The sequence below is a fragment of the Schistocerca piceifrons genome, chromosome 1 (assembly GCF_021461385.2).
Source record: "Schistocerca piceifrons isolate TAMUIC-IGC-003096 chromosome 1, iqSchPice1.1, whole genome shotgun sequence".
NCBI classification, from domain to species: domain Eukaryota; kingdom Metazoa; phylum Arthropoda; class Insecta; order Orthoptera; family Acrididae; genus Schistocerca; species Schistocerca piceifrons.
The window spans coordinates 630,367,544-630,392,680 of record NC_060138.1 but is presented as its reverse complement, the minus strand read 5'-3'; the positions used below and the strand labels follow the sequence as shown (position 1 = coordinate 630,392,680).

Below are 25,137 nucleotides of genomic sequence, written 5' to 3'. Positions count from 1 at the left end.
CTCTTGATCACGGGGTCTCGGGTTCGAATCCCAGCCAGGTTGGGGATTTTCTCTGCCCGGAGACTGGGTGTTTGTGATGTCCTCATCATTTCATCATGCTCGTCATCATTCGCGTAATGGGATGACGACAGGAAGGGCATCCGGCCATCCCTCAAATTAACCCTGCCAAATCTGACCGTAAACATGCCGACCCTGTGACACTGTTGGACAAAGGCATCAGGAAAAGAAGAAGAAGATGATGATGAAACAGCATGTGGAAGGGAACATGAAAAAAATTATACTGGCCTCGGCTCACCTTCCTTACAAGGACAGTGTTCCTCCTTTCTGGAGGTGGCTACCTACTTGAATACCTATTGTAGAGCAACCTAAGAGATCTTTAAGAGAGGTAAGGAACCACCCTTCATGAATATGAGGGAAGAAGTATCTGACATAAACTTTGGGCCCATCTTAATAGGTAGTTTTGTCAAACAATGGCGTAAGGCAGTGGAGCCATCCTTACACAAGAATATTAACCCTTTCACGACGATGCCGCGATTGTTGTGTCATATGCTGCGTACAAGCGCCAGTCCCGCCAGCAGTGTCCGCTGTACGGCGCATTTTTCGTGCTCACTGTGGCGCTACTCTCTCCTACTCTCACACTCTTAGTATTATCGCAGTTATTGGACTTTATATTATATATTTATTCAGTAAAATATTTATACAAAACACACACGTTTTTTATATTGTATGTCGGTCTGTGCGCAAGTCCAAGACTGGGGATGTCAATGGAACAGCTGGAGTAGCCCGTGTACCTGATGTAGAAGCACTACAATAAGTGTTTCATGTTGATCGTCAGATTCGGTCGATGATTTGCTTTCATCTTCAAAGTCACTACCCAGTATAAGAGAAAGAGCTTCCACCACAGTATATCAATTACCTGCCGTATCATTTCTAGTAGAAACTAAATGAGGTTAGCAACATGTCACTTCAGATTAGAAACAAGGCAGGAAATAAGCAGCGCAACTCTAGCAAAACCAATGCTTCGAAACAGTATGCAACTGCCATCTAGTGACTCTGGTGTTAACTACAGACTTTGAACAAAGCCGCTACATGGTGCACAGGTCAAACTTCCACAGAAGTCGAGCGTAGTGATGCACAGAAATATGATGTGAGGTGGAACTGCTACAGCAGTCCACTGGCTGGGTGACACTGGACTGCTGCAGCAGTCCACCGGCTGAGTGGCACGTTCACTCCCAACTTCTACAGAAGTTCACCGTAGCAAAAGGTGTTAAGTTTGGGCTGAAATGGGTGTTAAAGAAACTGTATCTCATAGGAATTCCAGAAAAACAGACAGGGACTTATATTTGGAAAGACTTAACTCACATTTATCTGAAGTTAGACCTCCACCAGCAAATCCATTAGATTCAGAGGAAATAGCAAATGAAATGACATCTACCATCACGATTCCATATTTAGAAAAATTGCCCAGTCACCAAGAAGAGCTAAAAGAGGAATGTACCTTTGTGGAAAAATAATATTGAATTGGAAAGGAAGCAGGTAATAAGACTGTTAAACTTTGCAAGAAGAAAGGAAAATGAGCAAAATATTGGGAGGCCCTTGTCGAATACTATCTTGCTATTAAGCAAGTGCAGCAATCATCCTGGAAGATATTCTGTGAGAAGATGCAAGGTACAACTGTAAGGGACAAATTTCACAAAAAGCTCACAAGAATAACAGCAAATCCCGGAATCACACTACAGAAGGAAGACAATGAGTATATAAGGATAGCCCACAAGACTCATGTCCCTCAATGCACTCTGGCAGAAGATACAAATCGAGATCCAGTCTCTAAACCGATGAGAGAAATGGGAATCTGCCCGAGTGTTGATTTCAAGAAAATCCAGTGGGTGTTGGGAATGTTTCAAGCATTCGAGCCATCAAGTCCAAACAGTAACTTTCTGGCTCTGCTGCTATTTGCAGGAGACAGATTAATCAGACTACTGCACAGACTGTATAGAGCCAGTCTAGCAACAGGAGTTCTTCCTGATGCCTGGAGGACAGTGAAGATTGTTTTCATTCCAAAGTCATGGATAATTGATCATATAAATGCTTAGGATAAACAATCAATTAGTCTGTCCTCCTTTCTTTAAAGACATTAGAAAAAATGGTTGATGTGCACATTAGGGAATGGAGCTTAGCTGTGGTTTCTCTACATGAAAACTGACACACACACACACACACACACACACACACACACACACACACACACAGACAGAGTCAGCACATCAAACAAAACAGCATTCAACCAACTTGTTGGGAAGGTTTTACAAAAAAAGTATACATTTCTGGGAAATTGCTCTCTGCATCTTCCTGATATTGAGGGAAGTTTTGGCAATACGAGCTTTGAATCCAGGGTTACAGTGCGGAAGAGCATTGGATTAAGATTGTTGTATGTAAGAGGATTACGACCATGTTGGGTACATTACAGGCAGAAGCCACCACAATGAATGTGAAAATGGCAATCAAGGTAGGGGTTTGGTCCCCAATTACTGTGGAACGTAGTAGTGAATGAACTCATTAAAGAATTAAATGACAGAAGGTTACTTTTGCCAAGGATACTTAGTTCATTTAGTCACAGTAATACTTGGCAAATCTCCAAGTAGCATTAGAACAATGGCATGACACAAGCTGAACATTGTGCATAACTGGTGTAGGAAACAGGATCCAAGTGTTAGTCCCAGGAAAACTCTTGTAGAACCATTCACAAAGAAGCAAATCCAGGACACATGTTGGAATCTTAAGCTCTACAATGAAATTCTAGCAGTAGAGAGGATAGTTTACATAACAGTAATCCTTAACGCAAAACTGACTTGGCCACCTCACACACAGAACGTAAGTTTCAAGGAAAAAGGTGCTCTCGTGTGCACTTGGAAGTGCCTACAGTAAAAACTGGGGGTCTAAGTTCCAGGATCATTTATTGGATACACAAGGATCAGCCAGAAGATTACGACCACCGACATACATCAATATAAACCTGTTCAGGTGATACCAGCATCACATGGCAAGGAACGACTGCTAGTCAGACACATGCATGGTGCATGTAGTATCAGTGAAAGTGCTGTCTGTGGAATGTAGAAGTACACAATCTATTCGAGTCTGAGCGAGGCTCGTCACGAGGATTTCAGTAATTGCTCGACTTGTTGGGTGTTCCAGGAATGCTCTCCGAGTGTCTTCAACATACGGGGAAACCACGTCTAGGCGTCATGGGGTTAGGCGACTACCCCTCATTACAGATGTCGAATGTCGTAGGCTGGACAAACTGGTAAAACAGGACGGGCAATGAACTGTGGCAGAACTAACATCAGACTTTCACGCTGGGCAGAGTACAAGTGTGTCTGAACACACACAGGGTGTATACGTGGAAAAGGAAAAAAAATTCCCGGATTTCCAGGTTAAAAATAACTTTCTCCCGGGTGGAAACATAGTTTTTCCCTGTTAATTGACAGTATATTTTCTCTCGGGAACTGTATAACTTATCAATCCTTTGATTGGTTATGGTTTTATACATGGGTGTAGAATTCCCCGGCGCTTTAGAAAATGAAACTCAGGGGGAAAAAACACAGTAGACAAAGAGGAAACAACGAAATTGCTAAATGTAAACACGTGTCACGTTGAGACTACCCACGTCCTTATTATAACACAGGCTGCTCTGCGCATCACACCCGTATCTACGATATTTCCGAACCGGGGGAATACTAGAGCGTTTGAGATAGGACGACAAAAATTTTAAAAAATCGAATTTTCAAAAATATGTTCATTTTGTAGCGCACATCTTTCTGAAGAGTCTGATACATAAAACATACGTGTCCAAGGAATTGTAAGAGATGTTATTTGATGTTAAGTGTGCCAAAGTGCAGCGCCACACCTCTTCACACAGCATTCTTCTATCACACGTCACTGTATTTCGGTCTGTGGAATTGAAACGTGTATATTTTGTACTGGATGCCATCAAACTATATTCAGGACAGTGGAAATTAAAATGTCCTATGGTGCCTCTCCTGCTACCAGTCGGCCGGTCTGACATCCAGCCCTCTTTATTTATTTATTTTTAAATCAGAAAATCTGCACACTCTATTCCCTATTAGCTAACAACTTGCTGCTTTGTGTGACATAAAATTAAGTATAGGATACATAAAACCAGTAAAGAGAAGAGACAAGCAAGACAGTACACATTTCTTCAATCCTTAGTTCCTAGAATTTTTTTCTCTCTAATCTTGCCACAGTTTTACATGGCGTGCTTTCCTTTCTGCGAAAGGATCTGTTACCTCATCAAAGTTCGTCAAACGTTTTGCTACACGAAAAATCGAAATGTCGCTGTTTAATACTGAAAAAGCTGTAATTACAAATAGACCCAAGACTGGTGTGGTTTCTCGACCTGATTACCTATATTTTGTCACTGTCTGCGAGATAAAACAAAATAGGCCTTTATAATATTGCAGCAATTGTAACATATGCCAAATAAACGAGACTGTTTTGGCAGAAATGGTCATTTTTATAACACGGCAGAATATAATTCACAAAGTACCAATATAAAATGCCTATTACGCCTCCAACAAGCAAAAAAGCTTTACATTAGGAAATAGTTTTACACTTCATTCATACGCTCCAGTTTCTCAAGCATGAGATCGAAAAGTAGTAGTGCGAAATTTTTTTATAAATTTGAAATCGTCATATTCTTGCATAATTTAAGTGATGTCACGGTTTCTTCTCCTCCCTCGTTCTAACAAACAATGTTGTCATCACTAATTCTGTATCTATTCCTGCCAGTGTCAAAGCTTATTCGCCGGTTAACTTGACTAATTCTGCCAGAATCACCAGTTTAGTTATCCTGCAATTATTCTCAGGTTAGGCGTTATTACATGATCGTACAACTCGTTTTCCGCGCTACTTCCAGAATAGACCTTAAAGCAGCTGCTAGCCAGAGACTGTACAACTGGCCCTTGCTAGTATATCGATCTGGCCAAAAATTTTCTGTCAAAATTTCATTTTCTTGGGCACAACGAGAAGATAATACGTAATCTTTCTTAGCTGTTATTCCTGTTAGTCGTTTATTCGCACTCTGGTAGTCTGAATCTATGGATTTCTCTGGTAATCATAACAACGCTCATCGTTCACAAACCCAATCAACCACATAATCAGACAGTGGTTGGCTTTCTTTCGTTCGACTATGCTCTGCTCAGCTCGTATAGCCCCTTTTGTCTGCCGGAAAGTTTATTTCTAGTTACAACGAGGATTACACTGACAGAGACATCACGTACACTATGCACGCATTCACAAATCAACTGATGATTCATTCAGAAATCAACTTAGAATGTGTTCAACAATGTTCAAAAACCGACAGGGGCACGTTTCAAAGTCATACGAATAATCGATAGACCAACATGCGCTGGATGCTAGGCACTTTGTGAAACAAGGTTTTTTCCTCAAGAATATGAATTTGCCCCCCCCCCCCCCCCTCTCCTAGATCCACAGCTGCTGCACAATCCGGCAGCTTGGGTGCGCCAGTAAAATTTTTCCTGGTAGCACCTAGCTGCCTTTTTGTTTTGCTGCGATTGCTTACATAGCCAACAGCCATGTTTCTGTAGCCACAAGCGGAAGAAGGTACTACGCGACTGCGCATGCACATGATCCCACTCATAACTGCTAAAACAAATCTAATGTTAACAGTTGTGATGTCATGCTCGTCGGAGAAAGTTTGTTGTTACGAAGCATTGCATAGTCTTCCTAAAGCCTTTGACAAATTTTGCTGTTGGCAGACGCTTATATGAGCAATCTGTTTAGTTGCTGTATATGGCGCATTTCCTTTGCAATTTAAGTTTTTTCAGTTTTTTCTCTCATTCATGCTTTATTGCTGCAGCATTATTCTGCAATAGCAGGGTACAGTAATATCCTTTGTTAGAGTATTGGTTCTTACCAGTCAAAATTACAAAAATTTAACTGAGAACAAAAACAATGAAAAGTTCCCAGAATTCAAAAAAATTCCCAGGTTTTTCCCAGACCCTGACACAGTGCTCCAAACACTCCTAACAATGGGCCTCCACAGCCGATGATCCATGCTTGTAACAATGTTAACATCACGACATCAGCAACTACAAATGAAATGGGCACGTGACCATTGGCACTGGACATTGGCACAGTGGCAGAATGTTGCAGGGCCTGATGAATTCCGATACCTTCTTCATCATGCCGATGGGAGAGCGAGAATTGTCCAGGAGAACAGCTCCTTAACACCAGTACTGCAGTTTGGAGACAAGCTCGTGGTGGCTTCATTACCCTCTTGGGAACATTCATGTGGGCATCCATGGCTCCAGTGGAGCTCATGCAAGGCACCATGACAGCCAAGAAGTATTGTACACTGGCTGCAGACCATGTACATCCCTTTATGATGATCATGTTTCTCTACAACAGTGGCATTTTTCATCAAGATAATGCATCATGTCACAAGGCCATGAGTGTGATGTAATGGTTCGAGGAACACAGGGGCAAATTCCAATTGATATGCTGGCCCCCCAACTCACCAGATCTGAACCCACTCATACACATCTGGGATGTGACAATGTGGTGCCAGAGCTCATCACCTCCCTTCCCTGAATTCATGGGCATTAGGTGACTTGTGTGTGCAGATGTGGTGCCAACTCCTCCAGCGACATAACATGGCCTAATTGCTTCCATGCAATGATGCATCGTCACTGTTATCCATGCCAGAGGTGGACATATTGGCAATTAGGTAGGTGGTCATAATGTTCTGGCTGATCAGTGTACACCTCTATAATATGACCTATGATGATAATATAGGGCTGCACAGTGGTGAAATAAAGCAGAACAAAAGGTGGGTTCTAAGGAGCTTGGGAAGGCAGCATATCCACTGCTGGTATGGAGACCACGCTGGTCATGCCTACATTACGTCTTTAGGTTACACTGGAGGCAGCGACAGGAATATAAAGGTTAAAAAAACTGGAAACATTTAGAATATTCTGAACCACAAGCTAATATCATGAATGTGGTAAACATAAGAACTGTCAAGTACGTACCAGCTGACTATACAATAGCTTCCAGCATGGGAGCTTCCTACCTAATCGTGGTAGGTCTAACCATTGGAGATGGAAACTTTTGGAAATATCTACACATGATATATATTTAGAGAGAAAAGCCCCTATGTGCAAACTATGTGGTGTGGAGGATGAAACAGAACCACATTTAAATTCCCTGTGCAAACCACTGGGAGCCAAAGACACAGAATATTAGTGCATTCATTCCTAAAGACCAAGAAAAGTGTCTCCTACCACACTTCTGGAGCTTTTTTATTAGAATGAGAGGGAGAGAAACTGCACAATATACTTAGTTTCGATGTAAGCAATTTTGGGGGGGGGGGGGGGGGGGCTGAGACCATTGTTGTTTTGTGTCTCTGATTAAATCAAGTCATTCAGCCAAAACTAGAATGATCACATAACCCAGGGAAGTGGTAGACCTTAGAGCATTGTTAAGCTGCTGGGGTAAATGCCCTCGGTGTAGAAAGGAGATAGCTTACAAAACATTCTTGCAACCCACTCGAATATATTGCACAAAACAGGACTTGCAAGTGATACTGACTGTATGCATTGAAGCACTATACATTTGGTCACAGGTTTGTTTGATACCTGGGAAGTGATATGGAGATGCTGCAAAACGTTTCATGAAAAATGCTTGAAAACTGGTGCCACCTATCCTGTGAAATCCTATTTACACAGTTTCAGGAACAATTATTAAGGGATGAATCTAGGGATAAATAAACCCCTAGGCATTGCACTCCCACAGAGACCTCGAAGACAAGATCAGATAAATTACAGTATGCACAGAAGCATTTAAACAGTCATTTTTGCTGTGCCATATATGAGAATGGGATAAGAAGAAACCCTCTGCTATACACTTCACAATGGTTTACATAGAACAGATGTAGACAAATAACACACACATGAAGTAATTTAGGATATGTTATTTTGTCTTACGTGTACCAAGATGCAGCGCCATGTTTCTTCATTCAGTGCTCTCCCATCAAATATCACAATATTTCTCCCCCTGAAATTTGGAGATAAAGGATATTTTCCTCAGAAGGTGGCCTGCATGGAATAAAGGACTTTCAATATCACTACTGTTTTCCACTGTTATGGCGATAAATTATGTTGCATTCATTCACTGTTTTTAAAGCTTGGCAATGTGGTTTTCTGTATTTAACTTCACTGCATTGTTTTATGCACATCTGTGATATATTACCACACAAGAAGCCAAGAATGCACTGCTTCAGCCATAAACAATGTTATCAGGGCAGCAAATGCATGGCAAAGTATGCTTCAACAACTGTCAAACCAGAGGTAAAAGTCTGCAACCTTTCAAGAATGAAATTACTACCAAATGCTCTGAGAAGGGAATTTGTTTTTACCAATAAAATCAATACAGGCATCCTTTATCAATAGCAGTAATCAAAGCCATTGTGCCTATATTCAGCAACCTTTCAAATGACGACATATTGATGAATAGACCAGACCACTTTGAGGACCTCCACATCGAAACTGGTATCAGTGACCATAACTTGGTTGTGGCACCAATGACTACCAAAGTGCAAAGGACAACAAAAATAAGCAGAAAGATAGACATGTTCAGTAAACAAGATAAAAAATCAGTGGTGTCATATCTCAATGAGGAACTTGAAACTTTCAGCATAGGGCAGGTGCATGTAGAGGAACTATGGCTCAAGTTTAAAAGAATAGTTGAACAAACACTGGATAGGTATGTACCCAATAGAACAGTCCCTAATGGGAGGGAACCTCCATGGTATACAGTAACTGTAAATAAACTTCTACACAAACAGAGACTCCTGCATAACAAATGTAACACAAAGTGTAGCCCCATAGATAGAGAGATGCTGAATGAAACAAATTGGGCTGTCACAAGAGCAATGTGGGTCAATGGCTACCATAGCTGAATATTGTCAAATGATTTTTCACAGAACCTGAAGAAATTCTGATCACATGTAAAGGCGAAATGATAATTAAATGGACACCCTAGCTGCAAACAGGCGTTGATGTACTTCATTGGGGACATGTTGAAAATGTGTGCCCCGACCGGGACTCGAACCCGGGATCTCCTGCTTGCATGGCAGACGCTCTATCCATCTGAGCCACCGCGGGCACAGAGGATAGTGTGTCTGCAGGGACGTATCCCTTGCACGCTCCCCGTGAGATCCACATTCCCAACATGTCCACATCACTACATTCGTAGTGCCCACCATTCTAATTACTTGTGGCAGATTAAGCTACCAAGTCCCGTATGAGTTCGGGCATAGCGTGTGCGTTCGCACAAGAAGGTCAATGGCCGGGAAGCAATATTTTAACTATATATGATGGTAGTATCTGTCCCGAAAGAACAGTTACCGTGGATGACCATGCAGCTTTGCTAAAAATGAAATGATAATTAAATGGACACTCTAGCTGCAAACAGGCGTTGATGTACTTAATCGGCGACATGTTGAAAATACGTGCCCCGACCAGGACTCGAACCCGGGATCTCCCGCTTACATGGCAGACGCTCTATCCAACTGAGCCACCGCGGGCACAGAGGATAGTGCGTCTGCGGGGACTTATCCCTTGCACGCTCCCCGTGAAACGGTAGTATATATAGTTAAAATATGGCTTCCCGGCCATTGACCTTCTTGTGCGAACGCACACTCTATGCCCGAACTCGTACGGGACTTGGTAGATTAATCTGCCACGAGTAATGAGTATGGTGGGCAAACATCTATTAGGCGCACTACGAATGTAGTGATGTGGACATGTTGGGAATGTGGATCTCACGGGGAGCGTGCAAGGGATAAGTCCCTGCAGACGCACTATCCTCTGTGCCCGCGGTGGCTCAGATGGATAGAGCGTCTGCCATGGAAGCAGGAGATCCCGGTTCGAGCCCCAGTCGGGGCACACATTTTCAACATGTCCCCAATGAAGTACATCAACTCCTGTTTGCAGCTAGGGTGTCCATTTAATTATCATTTCATTTCTAGCAAAGCTACATGGTCATCCACGGTAACTGTTCTTTCGGGAACAGATAATACCGTGATATATAGTTAAAATATGGCTTCCCGGCCATTGACCTACTTGTGCGAATGCACACGCTATGCCCGAACTCGTACGGGACTTGGTAGATTAATCTGCCACGAGTAATGAGTATGGTGGGCAAACATCTATTAGACGCACTACGAATGTAGTGATGTGGACATGTTGGGAATGCGGATCTCACGGGGAGCGTGCAAGGAATAAGTCCCTGCAGACGCACTATCCTCTGTGCCCGCGGTGGCCCAGATGGATAGAGCGTCTGCCATGTAAGCAGGAGATCCCGGGTTTGAGTCCCGGTCGGGGCACACATTTTCAACATGTCCCCAATGAAGTACATCAACTCCTGTTTGCAGCTAGGGTGTCCATTTAATTATTATTTCATTTCTAGCAAAGCTGCATGGTCATCCACGGTAACTGTTCTTTCGGCAACAGATACTACCGTCATATATAGTTAAAATATGGCTTCCCAGCCATTGACCTTCTTGTGCGAACGCACACTCTATGCCCGAACTCGTACGGGACTTGGTAGATTAATCTGCCACGAGTACTGAGTATGGTGGGCAAACATCTATTAGGCGCACTACAAATGTAGTGATGTGGACATGTTGGGAATGTGGATCTCACGGGGAGCGTGCAAGGGATACGTCCCTGCAGACGCACTATCCTCTGTGCCCGCGGTGGCTCAGATGGATAGAGCGTCTGCCATGTAAGCAGGAGATCCCGGGTTCGAGTCCCGGTCGGGGCATACATTTTCAACATGTCCCCAATGAAGTACATCAACGCCTGTTAGCAGCTAGGGTGTCCATTTAATTATAATTTCATTTCTAGCAAAGCTGCATGGTCATCCACGGTAACTGTTCTTTCGGGAACAGATACTACCGTCATATATATGTAAAGGCTGTTAGTGGCACTGAAGTTAGTGTCCAGTCCCTAGCGGATGAGATAGGAACTGAAATTGAGGTTAGCAAAGCAAAAGCTGAAATGCTTAACTACATTTTCAAATGTTCCTTTACAAAGGAAAACCCAGGAGAATCGCCCCAATTCGATCATCATACCATTTGAAAGAGAGAAAGCTGAAATTGTTAAAACTGAAGAAAGCTCCAGGACCCGATGGAATCCCTACCAGAGTCTATACTGAGTTTCCAGCTGTCTTAGTCCCTCTTCTAACTATATCATAGATGCCTCAAACAAAATACCATGCCCAGTTCTTGGAAAAAGGCACAGGTCACGCCTGTCTACCAGAAGGGTCGTAGAAGTGATCAACAAAACGAACGTCCAATATCTTTGACATCGATTTGTTGTAGAATATTAAAACATATTCTGAGCTATAACATAATGAGGTATCTTGAACATAATGACCTCCTCAATGCCAACCAGCATGGAATCAGAAAACATCAGTCATGTGAAACCCAGCCCACACTTTTCTCACATAACATATTGAAAGCTTTGAATCATGGCTTTCAAAGAGACGCTGCATTTCTTGATTTCCGAGAAGCATTTGACTCAGTACCACACCTGTGCTTACTGTCAAAAGTATGATCATATGGGGTATCGAGTGAAATCTGTGACTAGGTTCAGGACATTTTGGTAGGGGGGACACAGCATGTTATCTTTGATGGAGAGTCATCATCAGATGTAGAAGTAACTTCGGGGTGTGTCCCAGGGAAGTGTGTTGGGGCCATTGCCATTCATGTTGTATATTAGTGATCTTGCTGGCAATATTAATAATAACAACAGGCTTTCTGTAGATGGTGCAGTTATCTAAATGAAATACTATATGAAAGAAGCTGGATTAATCTTGACCTTGATAGTATTTTGAAGTGGTGCAAAGATTGGCAACTTGCTTTAAATGTTCAGAGATGTCTAAAACTGTGCACTTCACAAAATGAAAAAAAGTAGTACCCTATGACCAAGCATCAGTGCGCCACTGTTGGAATCAGCAAACTCATACAAATACCTGAGAGTAACGATCATATAGGCTCAGTTGTGGGTAAAGCACGTGGTAGACTTTGGTTTATTGGTCAAATACTGGAGAAGTACAATCAGTCTGCAAAGGAGAAGGCTTACAAATTACTTGTGTCACCCCTTCTAGAATATTGCTCAAATGTGTGGGACCCGTACCAATCAGGACTAAGCGGGGATATTGAACGTATACACAGAAGGACAGCATGGATAGCCACAGGTTAGTTTAACCCATGGGAGAATGTTACAGAGATAATGAAGTAACAGAACTGGAAGAGTCTTGAAGATAGATGTAAACTATCCCTAAAAAGTCTGTTAACAAAGTTTCAAGAATTGGCTTTACATGATGGCTCTAGGAATACACTACAATCACCTATGTATTACTCACACAGGGGACCATGAGGATAAGATTAGAATAACTATTTAACGCACATATGCTTTCAAACAATTATTCTTCCCGGGCTCCATACATGAAACAGGACCCTGATAACTGGTACAATGGGACACGCCCTCTGCCATGCACCTCATGGTGGCTTGCAGGGTATAGATGTAGAAAAATGTCTTCATGTTGGAACTCATTGTGAGTTTTAAAAACTGTGTAGGGGAAAGGTTGCTGACAACCATCTTGGTAAAAGAAATGTATTTGCTAATAGTGTTTATGCTACCGTTTCATTTTTCAGTGATGGCATCCAAAGCAAGAAAAACATTTTAGAGGAAATAGCAATTCAGTCTACTGTGAACTACATAAAAGCTGTGTACTGAATAGAAAGGGAGCTTGTTGTGAAAGAGTTAAATTATTGGAGGTGGCAAAATCAAGAAGAGGGCACCAAAAAAGTGTGGAAAAAATGAAAACTACTGTATAAAGTAAAAATGAAACTGCTTATGGGCTTGACAATTTTAAAATAATGCAAAATACCAGCCAGGCATATGAAACTCTAATAGTCATGGAGGACTGCAATGCAGTTGTAGGGAAAGGAGAAGAAGAAAAGATTACAGGAGAATATGGGCTTGGGACAAGGAAAGAGAGAGGAGAAAGACTAACTGAATTGTGTACTAAATTTCAGCTAGTAATAGCGAATACTCTGATCAAGAACCACAACAGGAGAAGATATACTTGGAAAAGGCTGGATGATACAGGAAGATTTCAGTTAGATTACGTCATGGTCAGACAGAGATTCTGAAATCAGATACTGGATTTCACAGCATACCCACGAGCAGATACAGTCTCGGATCACAATGTAGTAGTGATGAAGAGTAGGCTGAAGTTTAAGAGACTAGTCAGGAAGAATCAATAAGCAACGGTGAGGGATACGAAAGTACTAAGAAATGACGAGATACACTTGAAGATACAGCAATAAAGAATAGCTCAGTAGGCAGTACAGTTGAACAGGAATGGACATCTCTAACAAGGGCAATCACAGAAGTTGGAAAGAAAAACATAGGTACAAAGAAAATAACTGCGAAGAAACCATGGGAAGTAGGGTTAAGCTATAGAGAGAGAAGTGTAGATTGATGTTGGACGAGAATGAGCTGTCAGGATGTGCCATATTAAAACTCGTCCGAGTTTCACAAGTGGTTTATTTTTTCCAGCTACAGTGCCCACATTCCTCCCAGTCTGTTGGGAGCCAACAAGACTTCCCCCAGTAGTGAGCCATGGCGTGGCCCACCACTGGCAGGCTACAGACCCCGTGTTGGCCTCAGAGGGTCGAACCAGCAACCTGCCGTGGACTGGAACGCTGGCGCCCCATCTGCTGCTGCATGTAGCCGGTGGGCTGACACACCCCACCGTCCAGGAGAGCTGTCACATTTGAATGCCTTGTTAGTGAACCAGCACCTATTTATACACGGCTGTGCACCTCTTTTTTGCTAACATGCTGCTCTGAGTCATGGACTCATAACATCCGGGTTGGGCCAGTGGGCCCCTTCTTCCTGTAACTTGCATCATGCAAACCGCTGTGTTTACTCCTTTCAGTGCGTGTACAGTCTTGTGACCTCCATTCTACTTCGCAACTGCCGGTAGTGTAACTTACTGTCAACAGCCTTGCTGTAATTTGTGTCCACCAAAGCTAACATTTTCCTATTTTATACGGTGGTGCTATATTAAATGGTGGTGCCACTACATTATTCCCTCTTCAAAAAGACGCAGTCCCTGGTTCAACCTCTAAACACTCTTAAACTTGTTTGGGTCGGCACATACTTAGAACATATTTACTGCTACTATTAGAAAACTTAGATGTGGTCTAGTCCTCTTAAACACATGACATGAGCCAAAACGTAAAAATTCCTTACTGGATGACCATTCCATGTAATACTAGATCAACCCCTTACCTACCCGTATTGCACCCTCGGTATCCAATCCACTGAGATTTGGACTACCATCAGTTCCCTCTTGGAATTGGATCTCCACCTGATTGGAATAAAAACAACACACAACAAAGTTAAGGCTGCGATGGCACTTGGCACAGAGGTGCTCAAAATGATCATTACTTGTCGTTGCCTTTCCCTATATTGAGCGACATGCTGCACGAGCTGTTCGGATGATGTATGCCCCTCTTGCTCTGAAATGAACTGGTTTACATATCTCAACAGACCTGACTCCAGAGTTTGATTTAACAAGGTCAGATTCTATCTTGGCAAAAACTCTAAAGTTGCTTCTGGTCAGTACAGCTGTGGCTGTGTAACATTCAATTATGTGACTCCTGAAACTGATGCTGGCAGATGGAGGGTTGGTCCTATTACGTTACACGCAGTTCCATTGATTAAAATTCTGCTCCCCTTGAGCTCTATATGTTTCGCTTCAGCAAATACTCCCTGCTCAAAACAACTTGCTACTACTATTAATTTTTCGTAGGTGGAGAAGATCGAATGCATCCCGACCTGTTGCAAGCTCGATTTTGGCTCCATGATGTCCCTTGGACAGTCTATTTCTTCCCTCCTGGCTAAAAATAACTGCACCGTGCACATGTCCAGATTGGTGCTTATCACCCTGGCTGGACATACCGTTACCTTCCCTCTATGGCAGCTCTGTAATTCCTCCCTTGTCACCTCGGCGTACCGGCTGTTAACTGGAGAGATCAGCAATACCTCCTCAGTTTTTACTTCTACAAACTTGCTCAATGCTCCCCCACTTCACTGGCATGAGGACAGGGATCACCATCAGCCTTCCTCCCTCTTCAAAAAGACTGCTGTCCCTAGCAGGTTTACAATACTCGAAAACACATACAACATAGGAAAATACAATGCCTAATTAATCTACCTAAACCCAATGACACACAACAGGAAAACAAAAAAAACTAAAAATACTCTACTACTTCCTGGATCGCAAAGCATGTGGTACGTCATGCTGTACTCTATCTTCCTGGTGTTCCCTGCACTTAACACCTCTCCCCGCTCTCTCTTTCTTCCTCTTCCCTTCCGGTGACATGCCTGGAATCACATCGGGGAGAACCCTTAAATGGGTGCAACCACCGAATGTGTACTATCGTTGTTCTAGTTGGCAGCTGAATCTCAACATTAACAGGGGATGTGGTTTCAACTAGTTGGTATGGGCCTTGATACTTCGTGATGAACTTTTTTGTTTTCCCTTTTGGCGTATACGGTCTGGATAGCATTACCCATTGCCCTACTCTAAACCGTGGTAAACATCCTTTCCGCTTCACTGCATCTTCATGCCTTTCCAAAGCCCTCGTATTCACATTTTGTACCCGTTTCCAAACATCCAAAATTGTTCTCGCGAATTGACGTAGAGATTCACCGGTCCTTCCTTTCTGTAGCTTCACTAACTCAAACGGCGATGGCATTTTTCGCCTTTACACTACCTCATATGGAGACAAACAGGTATTGGTATGGACTTTTGCATTGTATGTGCATAAAATATGCTTCAAATACTCGCCCCACTGACAGTGATGAGAATCCACATAAAAACTCAGCATTTTCCCGATTGTTCTATGTACCTGTTCCGTCCTTCCGTTCGCCTGTGGATGCAATGCGCTCATCCTCAACTTCTTTACGTTCAACAACTTACACAGTTCCTTCATTAAATCCGACATGAAGTTGGTCCCTTGGTCAGTAATAATTGTCTCCGGTATACCAAACTTCAAAATCCAATTATTTACAAACGCTTGCGCGACATTGCTGCCTGTTGATTTGGCATAGCCACCACCTCCACCTCAAAAAATGGTCTATTATTGTCAGAACGAATCTGTTCCCCAATGGTGTTCAACTGAAAGGTCCTAAGACATCAGTTCCCAAGAAAGAAAATGGACATGTCGCTTTCAGCAATCGTTGTAGCTGTACCTGTTTCTGACTCAAATCTGCTCTCTGTGCACATGGTATACAATTTTTGATATACTGATCCACATCCACTTTCCTACCTCTCCACCAATACCCCTCCGCCACCCTCCTATTTGTCACTCTACACCAACACCGACTCAAAAGGAAGGCCTCGGCACTTGTTCGTTACATCACGTCAGCTAGGCACGGTGAACGCCAGGTCTGTTGCAGGCATACTCATAATGGTGGTGTCTCCCTCCCTGACACAGGAAAATGTGAAACTATTGGCGGTAGTTGACCAACACACATTGTTCTGAGAGATTTCTGCAATCAAGTAATTGTGCAATTCATTACACTTCTTAACAAATAGTGTACTCCTGAACTTAAATTTCCACCTGTTTTAAGGATTGACATACAAAAACAACTTCATGGTCCAGCAGCAACAGAATTCGTGCTTCTTTACCTTACTTGTAAATCTGAGGAAGTTACATTTGTACTGGGTTGCTTTTACAAGAAACTGTGAACATATTGGTGCTCTTCTTTAGGTATCTTGGTTGACTATGGGGTGAGGAGCACTGAATGTTAATGAAATATCTTGCGATTGTACACATTGGGGGAGGGGGTGGGGGACAGAAGAAGAGGCAAAAGAGAGATACCTGTGTTATCAAATAAAATTTTTTTATCTTATAAAGTTTCTGCTTTCAGTTGCAAGAGGGGAATATTTATCTATTCTAATGTGCACGTTTAAAAAGTTTAAGCTCAGCAGTATTTTCGATGTATGAAGCTATTTTGTTCCCTGTTTAGAATTCCTTTCGTTGAAAATGACTGTAATCTAATGATTGGCAACAGTTGGACATTTACACATGTAAATTAGTTCATATTTCCAGCGACAATGTCAAACGAAAATAAATAAATAAAAGAAATGATTTCATTGTAAGGGGGTTGGGGTAAGTTTTGATAGCAAAATGTATCAAGTAAATATAGTTACTTGAATGTAAAATTTCTGAAGCTTGCAATGGGGCAAAGCGTCTTCTCATATTGATCTACGTTTGTTTCGACAGGATTCAGTAATACAGAACTATGATCTTCATTTGTAGCTTTACGATAGTAAGAAAATCTTTCATCTAAATAAAACTGCAGAATCCAAAACAATACCAAACATTTTGTGCAAAAATAAGAGATTTATAGTGAGACGCACGCCCAGGCGTTTCTGCCTGCAACAGACTTGGCGTTCGCCGTGCCTAGCTGATGTGATGTCACCAACAAGCGCCGAGGCCTTGCTTTGAGTCGGTGTTGTCTACACCCACTGTGACCAGATAACATGCGCTCATGTGCTTCCTTTAAAACCTCATCTCTCAGTTTCACTGGCACTACTACCCTTGGCCCTAACTTTGTTTCCCTGCACAGAAGACCGTCGTACATATTAAATTGTGGCTGTGTCCAATACAATTTACAATCATTGTCAGCGTCCTGTAATTCTTGCCAGACCGCTAGGTCACAACCTATGACTTCTACTTTTGCCACCTTTCTACTCCGTGCATCTGCATTACTGTGCTTCTTCCCAGGCTTGTGCACCACCTCGTAGTCGAATTTACTAAGCCTCACAGCACACATAGCGAGTCTAGCGGACGGAACCTTCAACCCCAACAACCACTTCAAAGCAGCATGATCTGTCACTACCCGAAATCTTCTCCCATATAAATACCATTTAAAATATGTGATTCCCCAGATTATGCTAAGCATCTTCTGCTCTGTTGTTTAGTAATTCCTCTCTGCTGCATTCAACTGCCTAGACACATTTAGACACATAGGCTACAGGACGTTCTTTCCCATCAATTTCCTGACTAAGAACACACCCTAATGTTTGATTCGATGCATCGCATGCTGGAATAAATTCCTTTTCAGAATCTGAAAACACAAGAACCGGACTTGATGTTAACACTTCTTTCAGTTTGTCAAACACTTTCTGACACTCTTCTCTCCATTCAGATTTCACACCCTTCTGTAACAATTGCGTCAAAACCCTTCACGATCTTTCGATAGAAATTGCAAATTCCGACTAATGATTGCACTTCCTTAACTGTTTTTGGCTCCAGAAAATCCCTTACAGCCTGCACCAACCTTGCATCTGTTAGCACTCTATCCTTACTGATGATATGACCTAAATATTTCACTTCTAATGCAAATTAACACTTCTCCAGGCTCAATGTCAACTGAGCTGCTCTTAACCTCATAAAGACTTCCCTTAACTGCTGTCTATGTTGCTCCATACTACTTGAAAACACGGTAATGTCATCCAAATAGACAAACACTGCCGTGGTTCCAAATTCCTTAATACACTGTCTAGCAACCTCTGAAACGTTGCTGGAGGGTTTTTCAAACCGAATGGCATTCTGATGTACTGGAGTAGAGGAAGTCGTTTTAGGAGGATTCTCTGGAGCCACCTAAAACTGATCATAACCACTTGTCAAATCCATCGTAGAAAAGTACTGACACTGTATTCGATACGTTTGGAATGGGGTATGCGTCTGTTACTGTCTTATTAATGAGGTATCGGTAGTCACAACAGAATCCGTATTTCTTAGTTCCATCCACAGGCACAACGACAATGTCTGCTCCCCAGCAACTATTACTATGCTCTATAATACCGTCCGCAAGCCGTTGATCAATGGAATCCTCCACAATCTGCTGCAATTACCTCGGTATTCTGTATGGTTTATGGTAAACAGGTGCTTTGTTGCCTGTTGGTATCCTATGTAGAACCAATGGAGTTGCTGGTAACGGCCCTCACGGAAAAAACAAACCCGTAAATTCCCACAATTCTTCCATGTGCTCTTTTTCTTCTCCTTTCAAATGCTTAACTTTGTTATGCAATACAGTTCTATCAGCAGTTAGTGGTTGATCGCTACGCCTACCTCTTGAACTTCAGTCTTCATCATCTGGTACATCCAAATTCGCATCTACAGCGCTAAAATTATCCACGTCCATGAGGACTACTCATCCATCGTTTCCCTCTTGTATGCATACAATACTATGTTTCACAAAACAACCTAATGGATCCAAAAATTCATTATCCTCCAATGGTTCAATAACACATACCGTACCCACAGGTAGATTTGACTCTACACTTACCCAAAGCGACTTCCAGGTGCCACTAGACACACTCTCATGTGAATTAAGCCTTAATGCTAATGTACCGATTCCACTGGTTTGTTCATTATGTTGAATGCCCCTCGCGATAGCTCTGCATCAACAACAATTTCCCCTAGCTGAAATAACATTCCACCAAGTTCCACAGTTCGTTGTCAAAAGTCAATTTTGACGTGATGTTGACGCAAGAAATCTGGCCACGCTGCTGATTTCCACCCTTTCCTCTATTCTTCGGTGACTGGGTACACTGCCTCTGCATGTGTCCCATACAACCACACTTATAACATTTTATTCCTGCTGTAAACAATTCTTGTCTATCACATACCCCCTTTGCCACGTCTATTTCCTAACACTGGATTGCCAGCCGAATACAAATCTTTCGGTGTCCCTTCACACACTTTCAGCGGTAACCCCCTCAAAAATACATCAAGTGCCCTTTGCTCGGCCTCCTGCAGCAGAACACAATTTGCTTCAATGTCCAACCCAACTATTAAGTATACCTATTAAATTCTCTTATCCTGTCCAAAAATTTCTCTACTGTCTCCCCCTGCCACTTCGTCATTGTACTTAACCTCTCCCTGAAATACCAAGCGCTATTCTGTCCCGAAATACCAAGCGCTATTCTGTTTCTTGTACCTCTGTAAAAGCCCCTCCTTCAACTGCTTAAGCTGTCCCGCCTTCCTTAAGGCCTCAGAACACCTTATATATGTCTTCGCTTCACCCGTTCTTATATATGTCTTCGCTTCACCCGTTAATCTAATCTTGGCAACATGTAACAAGTGTTCATCAGTGTAACCATTCATCACAGCTGAAGTTTCCAAGTTTTCCACAAACGAACGCACATCCTCAGATGCCATGCTGGAAAACGGAATAATCAAACTTGCGGCGATTGGACCAATCCCCCGCTGAGGCAAAGCAAAAACGCCTGATCAGATATGGTTTCCCGCTCACTCCTAGATGTTAATTCACTTCTCAACTGCATATTGTCTGCTGTCAATTGTGCCACTTTTTCCAAAAAACTCCGTACCGCTTCTGGTTCCGACAAACCTCGCGTCCCTGACTCTACCATTGTGTTACTTTTGTTCCCAGTTAGTCCCATTTCAACCTATATAATCCCACAGAAACCAAACATTTAACTACAAATATAAACTGACTTCCTACAGCTCAGTATCTCATCTTATGATTTAGGCGATGATGTAAAAGGAGGAGATATACAAAACATCATACTCAACCGAATACAAAAGTAATCAAATGCCATGAAAAACATCATCTTAATGCCCCAAACACGCTAACACTTATTCTGACCAAAAAGAGAGAGAGAGAGAGAAATTGGTCAACACTCACGACATTTTGCGACTGTAATGCAGGGGGTGGGCTGAATGTTGTACTGTATGGCCAACGCTCGCTATTCTGACACCAAATGTAGAGCGTATGTTGGACGAGGATGGGCTGTCAGGATGAGCCATATGAAAACTTGTCCCAGTTTCCCAAGTGATTTATTCTTTCCAGTTACAGTGCCCCTGTTCCTCTCGGTCTGCGTCACCGGGTCACGCAATGCTGAGGACCTCACTTCGCTGTCTGTGAAATGGCTTGGCCTGGAATGGCTGTTTTAGAGACCTGAGAAGTGCACTGCTGTGTGTTGGCCTTGTACAGCCACAGAGTAGTGACAACGGCAGGTTGCGCCAACAGCTGACTCAGCGGCCTCCGTCCTCGTTGTCTCAGTGCCACTCACAGGAAACTGCAAGGCGACCCGCAGCACGCTTCCTCGCCGGTGTGGCTAAGAAAGCGGTGACAACAAACACACGCAATCCGACATCCGAATCTGCGGCCCTTGCCTCGGGATGCTCCGGCGTGTGTTGGGAGCCAACAAGACTGCCCGCAGTAAGAAGCCGTGGCCCACCACTGGCTGTCTGCGGACCCCGTGTTGGCCTCAGAAGGTCGAACCTGCAACCTGCTGTGGACTGGAACACTGGTGCCCCATCTGCTGCTGTGCATAGTTGGTGGTGTCAAACGCCCCGCCGTCCAGGAGAGCTATCACACTGGAATACCTTCACAGTGAACCGGCACCTATTTATATGTATCTGCACGCCTCTGTTTTGCTAACGCGCCACTCTGAGTTGTGTACTCATAACATCCGGGATGGGCCAGTGGGCCCCTTCTGACCATAACTTGCACCATGCAAATCACTGCGTTTACTCTTTTCAGTGGGTCTACAGCCCTGGGGCCTCCATTCTACTATGCAACTACTGGAAGCATAACTTACTGTCAACAGGCCCGCGCCTGGCTGTAACTTTCACGCTCTGAAATACTGCGCCGAAGCTAACCTTTTCCTATCTTAAATGGCAGTGCCGCTACAGAAGTGTAATATAGAGTACAACAGCGAAGAGGGACTAATAAGTGTGGAAGACCAAGAACGAAGTGCTCAGATTAAAAAGGGTGTAAGGCAGGTATGTAGTCTTTCACCCCTTCTGTTCAATCCGTGCATCGAAGAAGCAATGCTGGAAATACAAAAAAAAAGGTTCACGAGTGGAATTAAAATTCAGGGAGAAAGGATATTAATGATATGATTTGCTGATGACATTGCTATCCTGTGTGAAAGTTAAGACGAACTACATGATCTGCTGAATGGAATGAACAACCTAATGAGTACAGAATGCGGACTGGGAGTAAATCAAAGCAAAACGAAAGTAATGAGATGTTGCAGAAATGAGAACGGAGAGAAACTTAGCATCAGGAGTGATGGTCACGAAGTAGATGAAGGCAGCAAAATAACCGATGATGGACGGAGCAAGGAGGGCATCAAAAGCAGACTAGCACTGGCAAAAAGGGCATTCCTGGCCAAGAGAAGTCAACTAGCATCAAACATAGGCCTTAATTTGCAGAAGAAATTTCTGAGAATGTATATCTGGCGTACAGCATTGTAAGGTAATGAAACATGAACTGTGGGAAAACCGGAACAGAATCGAAGCACTTGAGATGTGGTGTTGCAGATGAATGTTGAAAATTAGGTGGACTGCTAAGTAAGGAATAAGGAGGTTCTGTGCAGAATCAGAGAGGAAAGGAATATGTGGAAAATACTGACGGGCAGAAGGGACAAGGTGATAGAACATTTGTTGAGACATCAGGGAATGACTTCCATGATACTAGAGGGAGCTGTAGAGGGCAAAAACTGTAGAGGAACACAGAGATTGGAACACATCCAGCAAATAATTGAAGACATAGGTTTGAAAGTGCTACTCTGAGATGATGAGGTTGGCACTGGAGATGACTTAAAAAAAATGACATCTTTGAGCATCTTGATACATATAATGCCCAAATTATGAGTAATTTTCCTTTCAAACCTGATAAAATTATAATACAAATGCAAAATTCTAGAATTTGTAAACCACTTCCAAAAAGGTGATAGAAATTGAGATACATAACAACAATCTTTGAATTTTGTCTAAACACAATGTTTGAAATTACCTGCTCATTCAGTTTTTTCATCAGTTACATTAGATAAATTCTACAGAAAAGATGTTTCAAAGGAAAATATGCAGATTTCCCTCCAGGGAAAAAAAAAAATCAGTGTTTGCAGTTTACACTACTATGACACTAAATTGTGAATCCTTTCTGATCTTGCTGACGAAGCTTTAAAAATTTAGTTTATTTGGAAAAGTGTTGGTAGTATATCCTAAAAATTCTAATATGTGATTTTGATGGTCACTTAATCACAGATCTGGATAGACATTATTAAATGGTAACAATTAAAGCGTTCTTTATAGCCATTATAAGAATTTATCACCAAAATGGTGCAGGTAAAAAACTGTTAGCCTATAGTTTCTTTCAAATAAAACACAGTTCTCAATATTTAATAAGATGCACCTAGATTTCGACAGTAATTTTATTTAATTTTACCTTTGAGAACACCATCAAGTCATATGTCAGCTGTCCTGATCTACCAGCCAAGTCTATTTTTGTCAGAACACTGCAACTGAAATTACAGAAAACAGACAGCAATGAAAGCAGTCAACACTGCATATTGTTATCTGCTGCAGAACACCTAACTCAGTAACACACAAAAAAATCTACTGTTTGTGAGCAAAATGTATTTCACAATTGCTGAGTTATTTGAGTAAAGCACTTTTCGTTCATTCTCATTGGAAAGGCGGCTTAAAGTACCATTACAATAGGTTCTAATAACTTATTCCATCTTATTGTCATTATTGCAAAAATACGTACTGTGCTACGCCGTTATTCTCTATAAAATTGAGGCAGAACGTATCAATTCCATTAACGAGATGTATTGTGGCGACAAGAGAAATAACGAAGTATATCACGTTGAAGACAAATGCAGGGAATACTATCCGCCAAGGCTGTGGGAGCCTAAAAATTGTAAAACTTGATTACATGCAAACTTAGATAAAAAATAATTTTCATCCTCCAAGTGTTACTGCTTACCCTGATACTGCTTTCCCGCCTTTACCACACATCATAAACAAAGTGGCCCACACCAGTGAAAATATAACTGCTGCAACAGGTACATACTGACAGAATTCGCAAGTAGAATCTTTACCCCATAAAGTCTTTTCAGCATCAATTGGTAAATGCAACTTTCTAGACTCATTTTGTGTGTTCCCATTATGCACAAAAGTAACGTTGCTAAATAGGAAACAGTTGCCTGCAAAACTTTCTGTTATACCACTGACACAATAACTTGTTGCAATTCCAGAGAAGAATATAACTGTATAAAATATAATCTGGAAAGCTTTCCAAGCGCTCAAAACAAGCTTTGAATCTTTCTCTAAAAGACGAACATAGTTCTCTAGAACTGCCATTTTAATTTCAGAACATCATACTTTCTCTTTTACAACTCCATTTTATTTATTATTATTTTTCTGATTGTTTGTGGTTCTCGTGTCACCTATAGTAAAGCAGGGATTTCAACTTTTGTAAACATAAACAGACAATCTCCGTACGCCACGCCCTTCACCCAAACATCATTTACAAACCAAAGATGAAAAGGAGCGAATATGGAGTCTGATAATTTAGAAGATACTATACTCGCGTGCCTTTCTGGCATGACAGTTGTGAAAGCTACTTTGCACGAGCGGCTTACTTGTCTCAGTCGAGTATTCGTAGCTTGTGCATCTATTGAAGCGCAACTAGCACCTTATTATTTTCTCCGACTGGCTTCTCATTGGTAGTCGTTTGTGCTTACAAAACGGCGGTATGCGTTCTGAGTGTGCCTACTTTGGTATTCTGTGAGGCTGTCCGCCCCCGTGTGTAGTTTCATAACCTACTCTGCACAATCCGGAGCTTCCAATATGAAAACACAGCACAGCCACAGTTGTTAAACAGACACCAGGCCTCGCAGAATGGACGTCTCAGTGCACATGAAAAACAAAGCTGTTTTATTCTCTGAAAGAAGTAATTGTTCTTTTAACACATGCACACAAGAACGAATCAATGATATCTTCCTATTTAAATATCTATAAATGTAATTTTGGCAGGTCTCCAATATTATGAATCACGAAAACGGATCATTCTGAAAATGCAGATATCAAGTACCATACCATATATGACAGAACTTGTCGTATGGCCATACATAAATGCAACACTGTGATTAGCACATATGCATAAGAACAGATCA

General features: G+C 42.2%; 1 protein-coding gene and 3 non-coding genes across 4 annotated transcripts in view; 1 reads left to right on the top strand and 3 right to left on the bottom strand.

Moving 5' to 3' along the window:
* Positions 1 to 24,511, bottom strand: part of LOC124790186 — a 64,420-nt gene extending 39,909 nt beyond the window's left edge. Inside the window, exons 1-3 of the mRNA XM_047257764.1 lie at positions 23,946 to 24,511; positions 23,727 to 23,870; positions 23,403 to 23,478 (exon numbers count right to left, since the gene is read on the bottom strand). Of these exons, the coding sequence (XP_047113720.1) occupies positions 23,403 to 23,478; positions 23,727 to 23,870; positions 23,946 to 24,322 (597 nt within the window). The 5' untranslated portion in view covers positions 24,323 to 24,511. The remainder of the gene's footprint in view (positions 1 to 23,402; positions 23,479 to 23,726; positions 23,871 to 23,945) is intronic.
* Trnaa-ugc lies at positions 9,130 to 9,204 on the bottom strand. Its single transcript has one exon. It is a non-coding gene; the product is annotated as a tRNA-Ala (tRNA).
* Trnat-ugu lies at positions 9,552 to 9,626 on the bottom strand. The gene has a single exon. It is a non-coding gene; the product is annotated as a tRNA-Thr (tRNA).
* Positions 10,792 to 10,866, top strand: Trnat-ugu. The gene has a single exon. It is a non-coding gene; the product is annotated as a tRNA-Thr (tRNA).
* Positions 24,512 to 25,137: the final 626 nt, after the last annotated feature.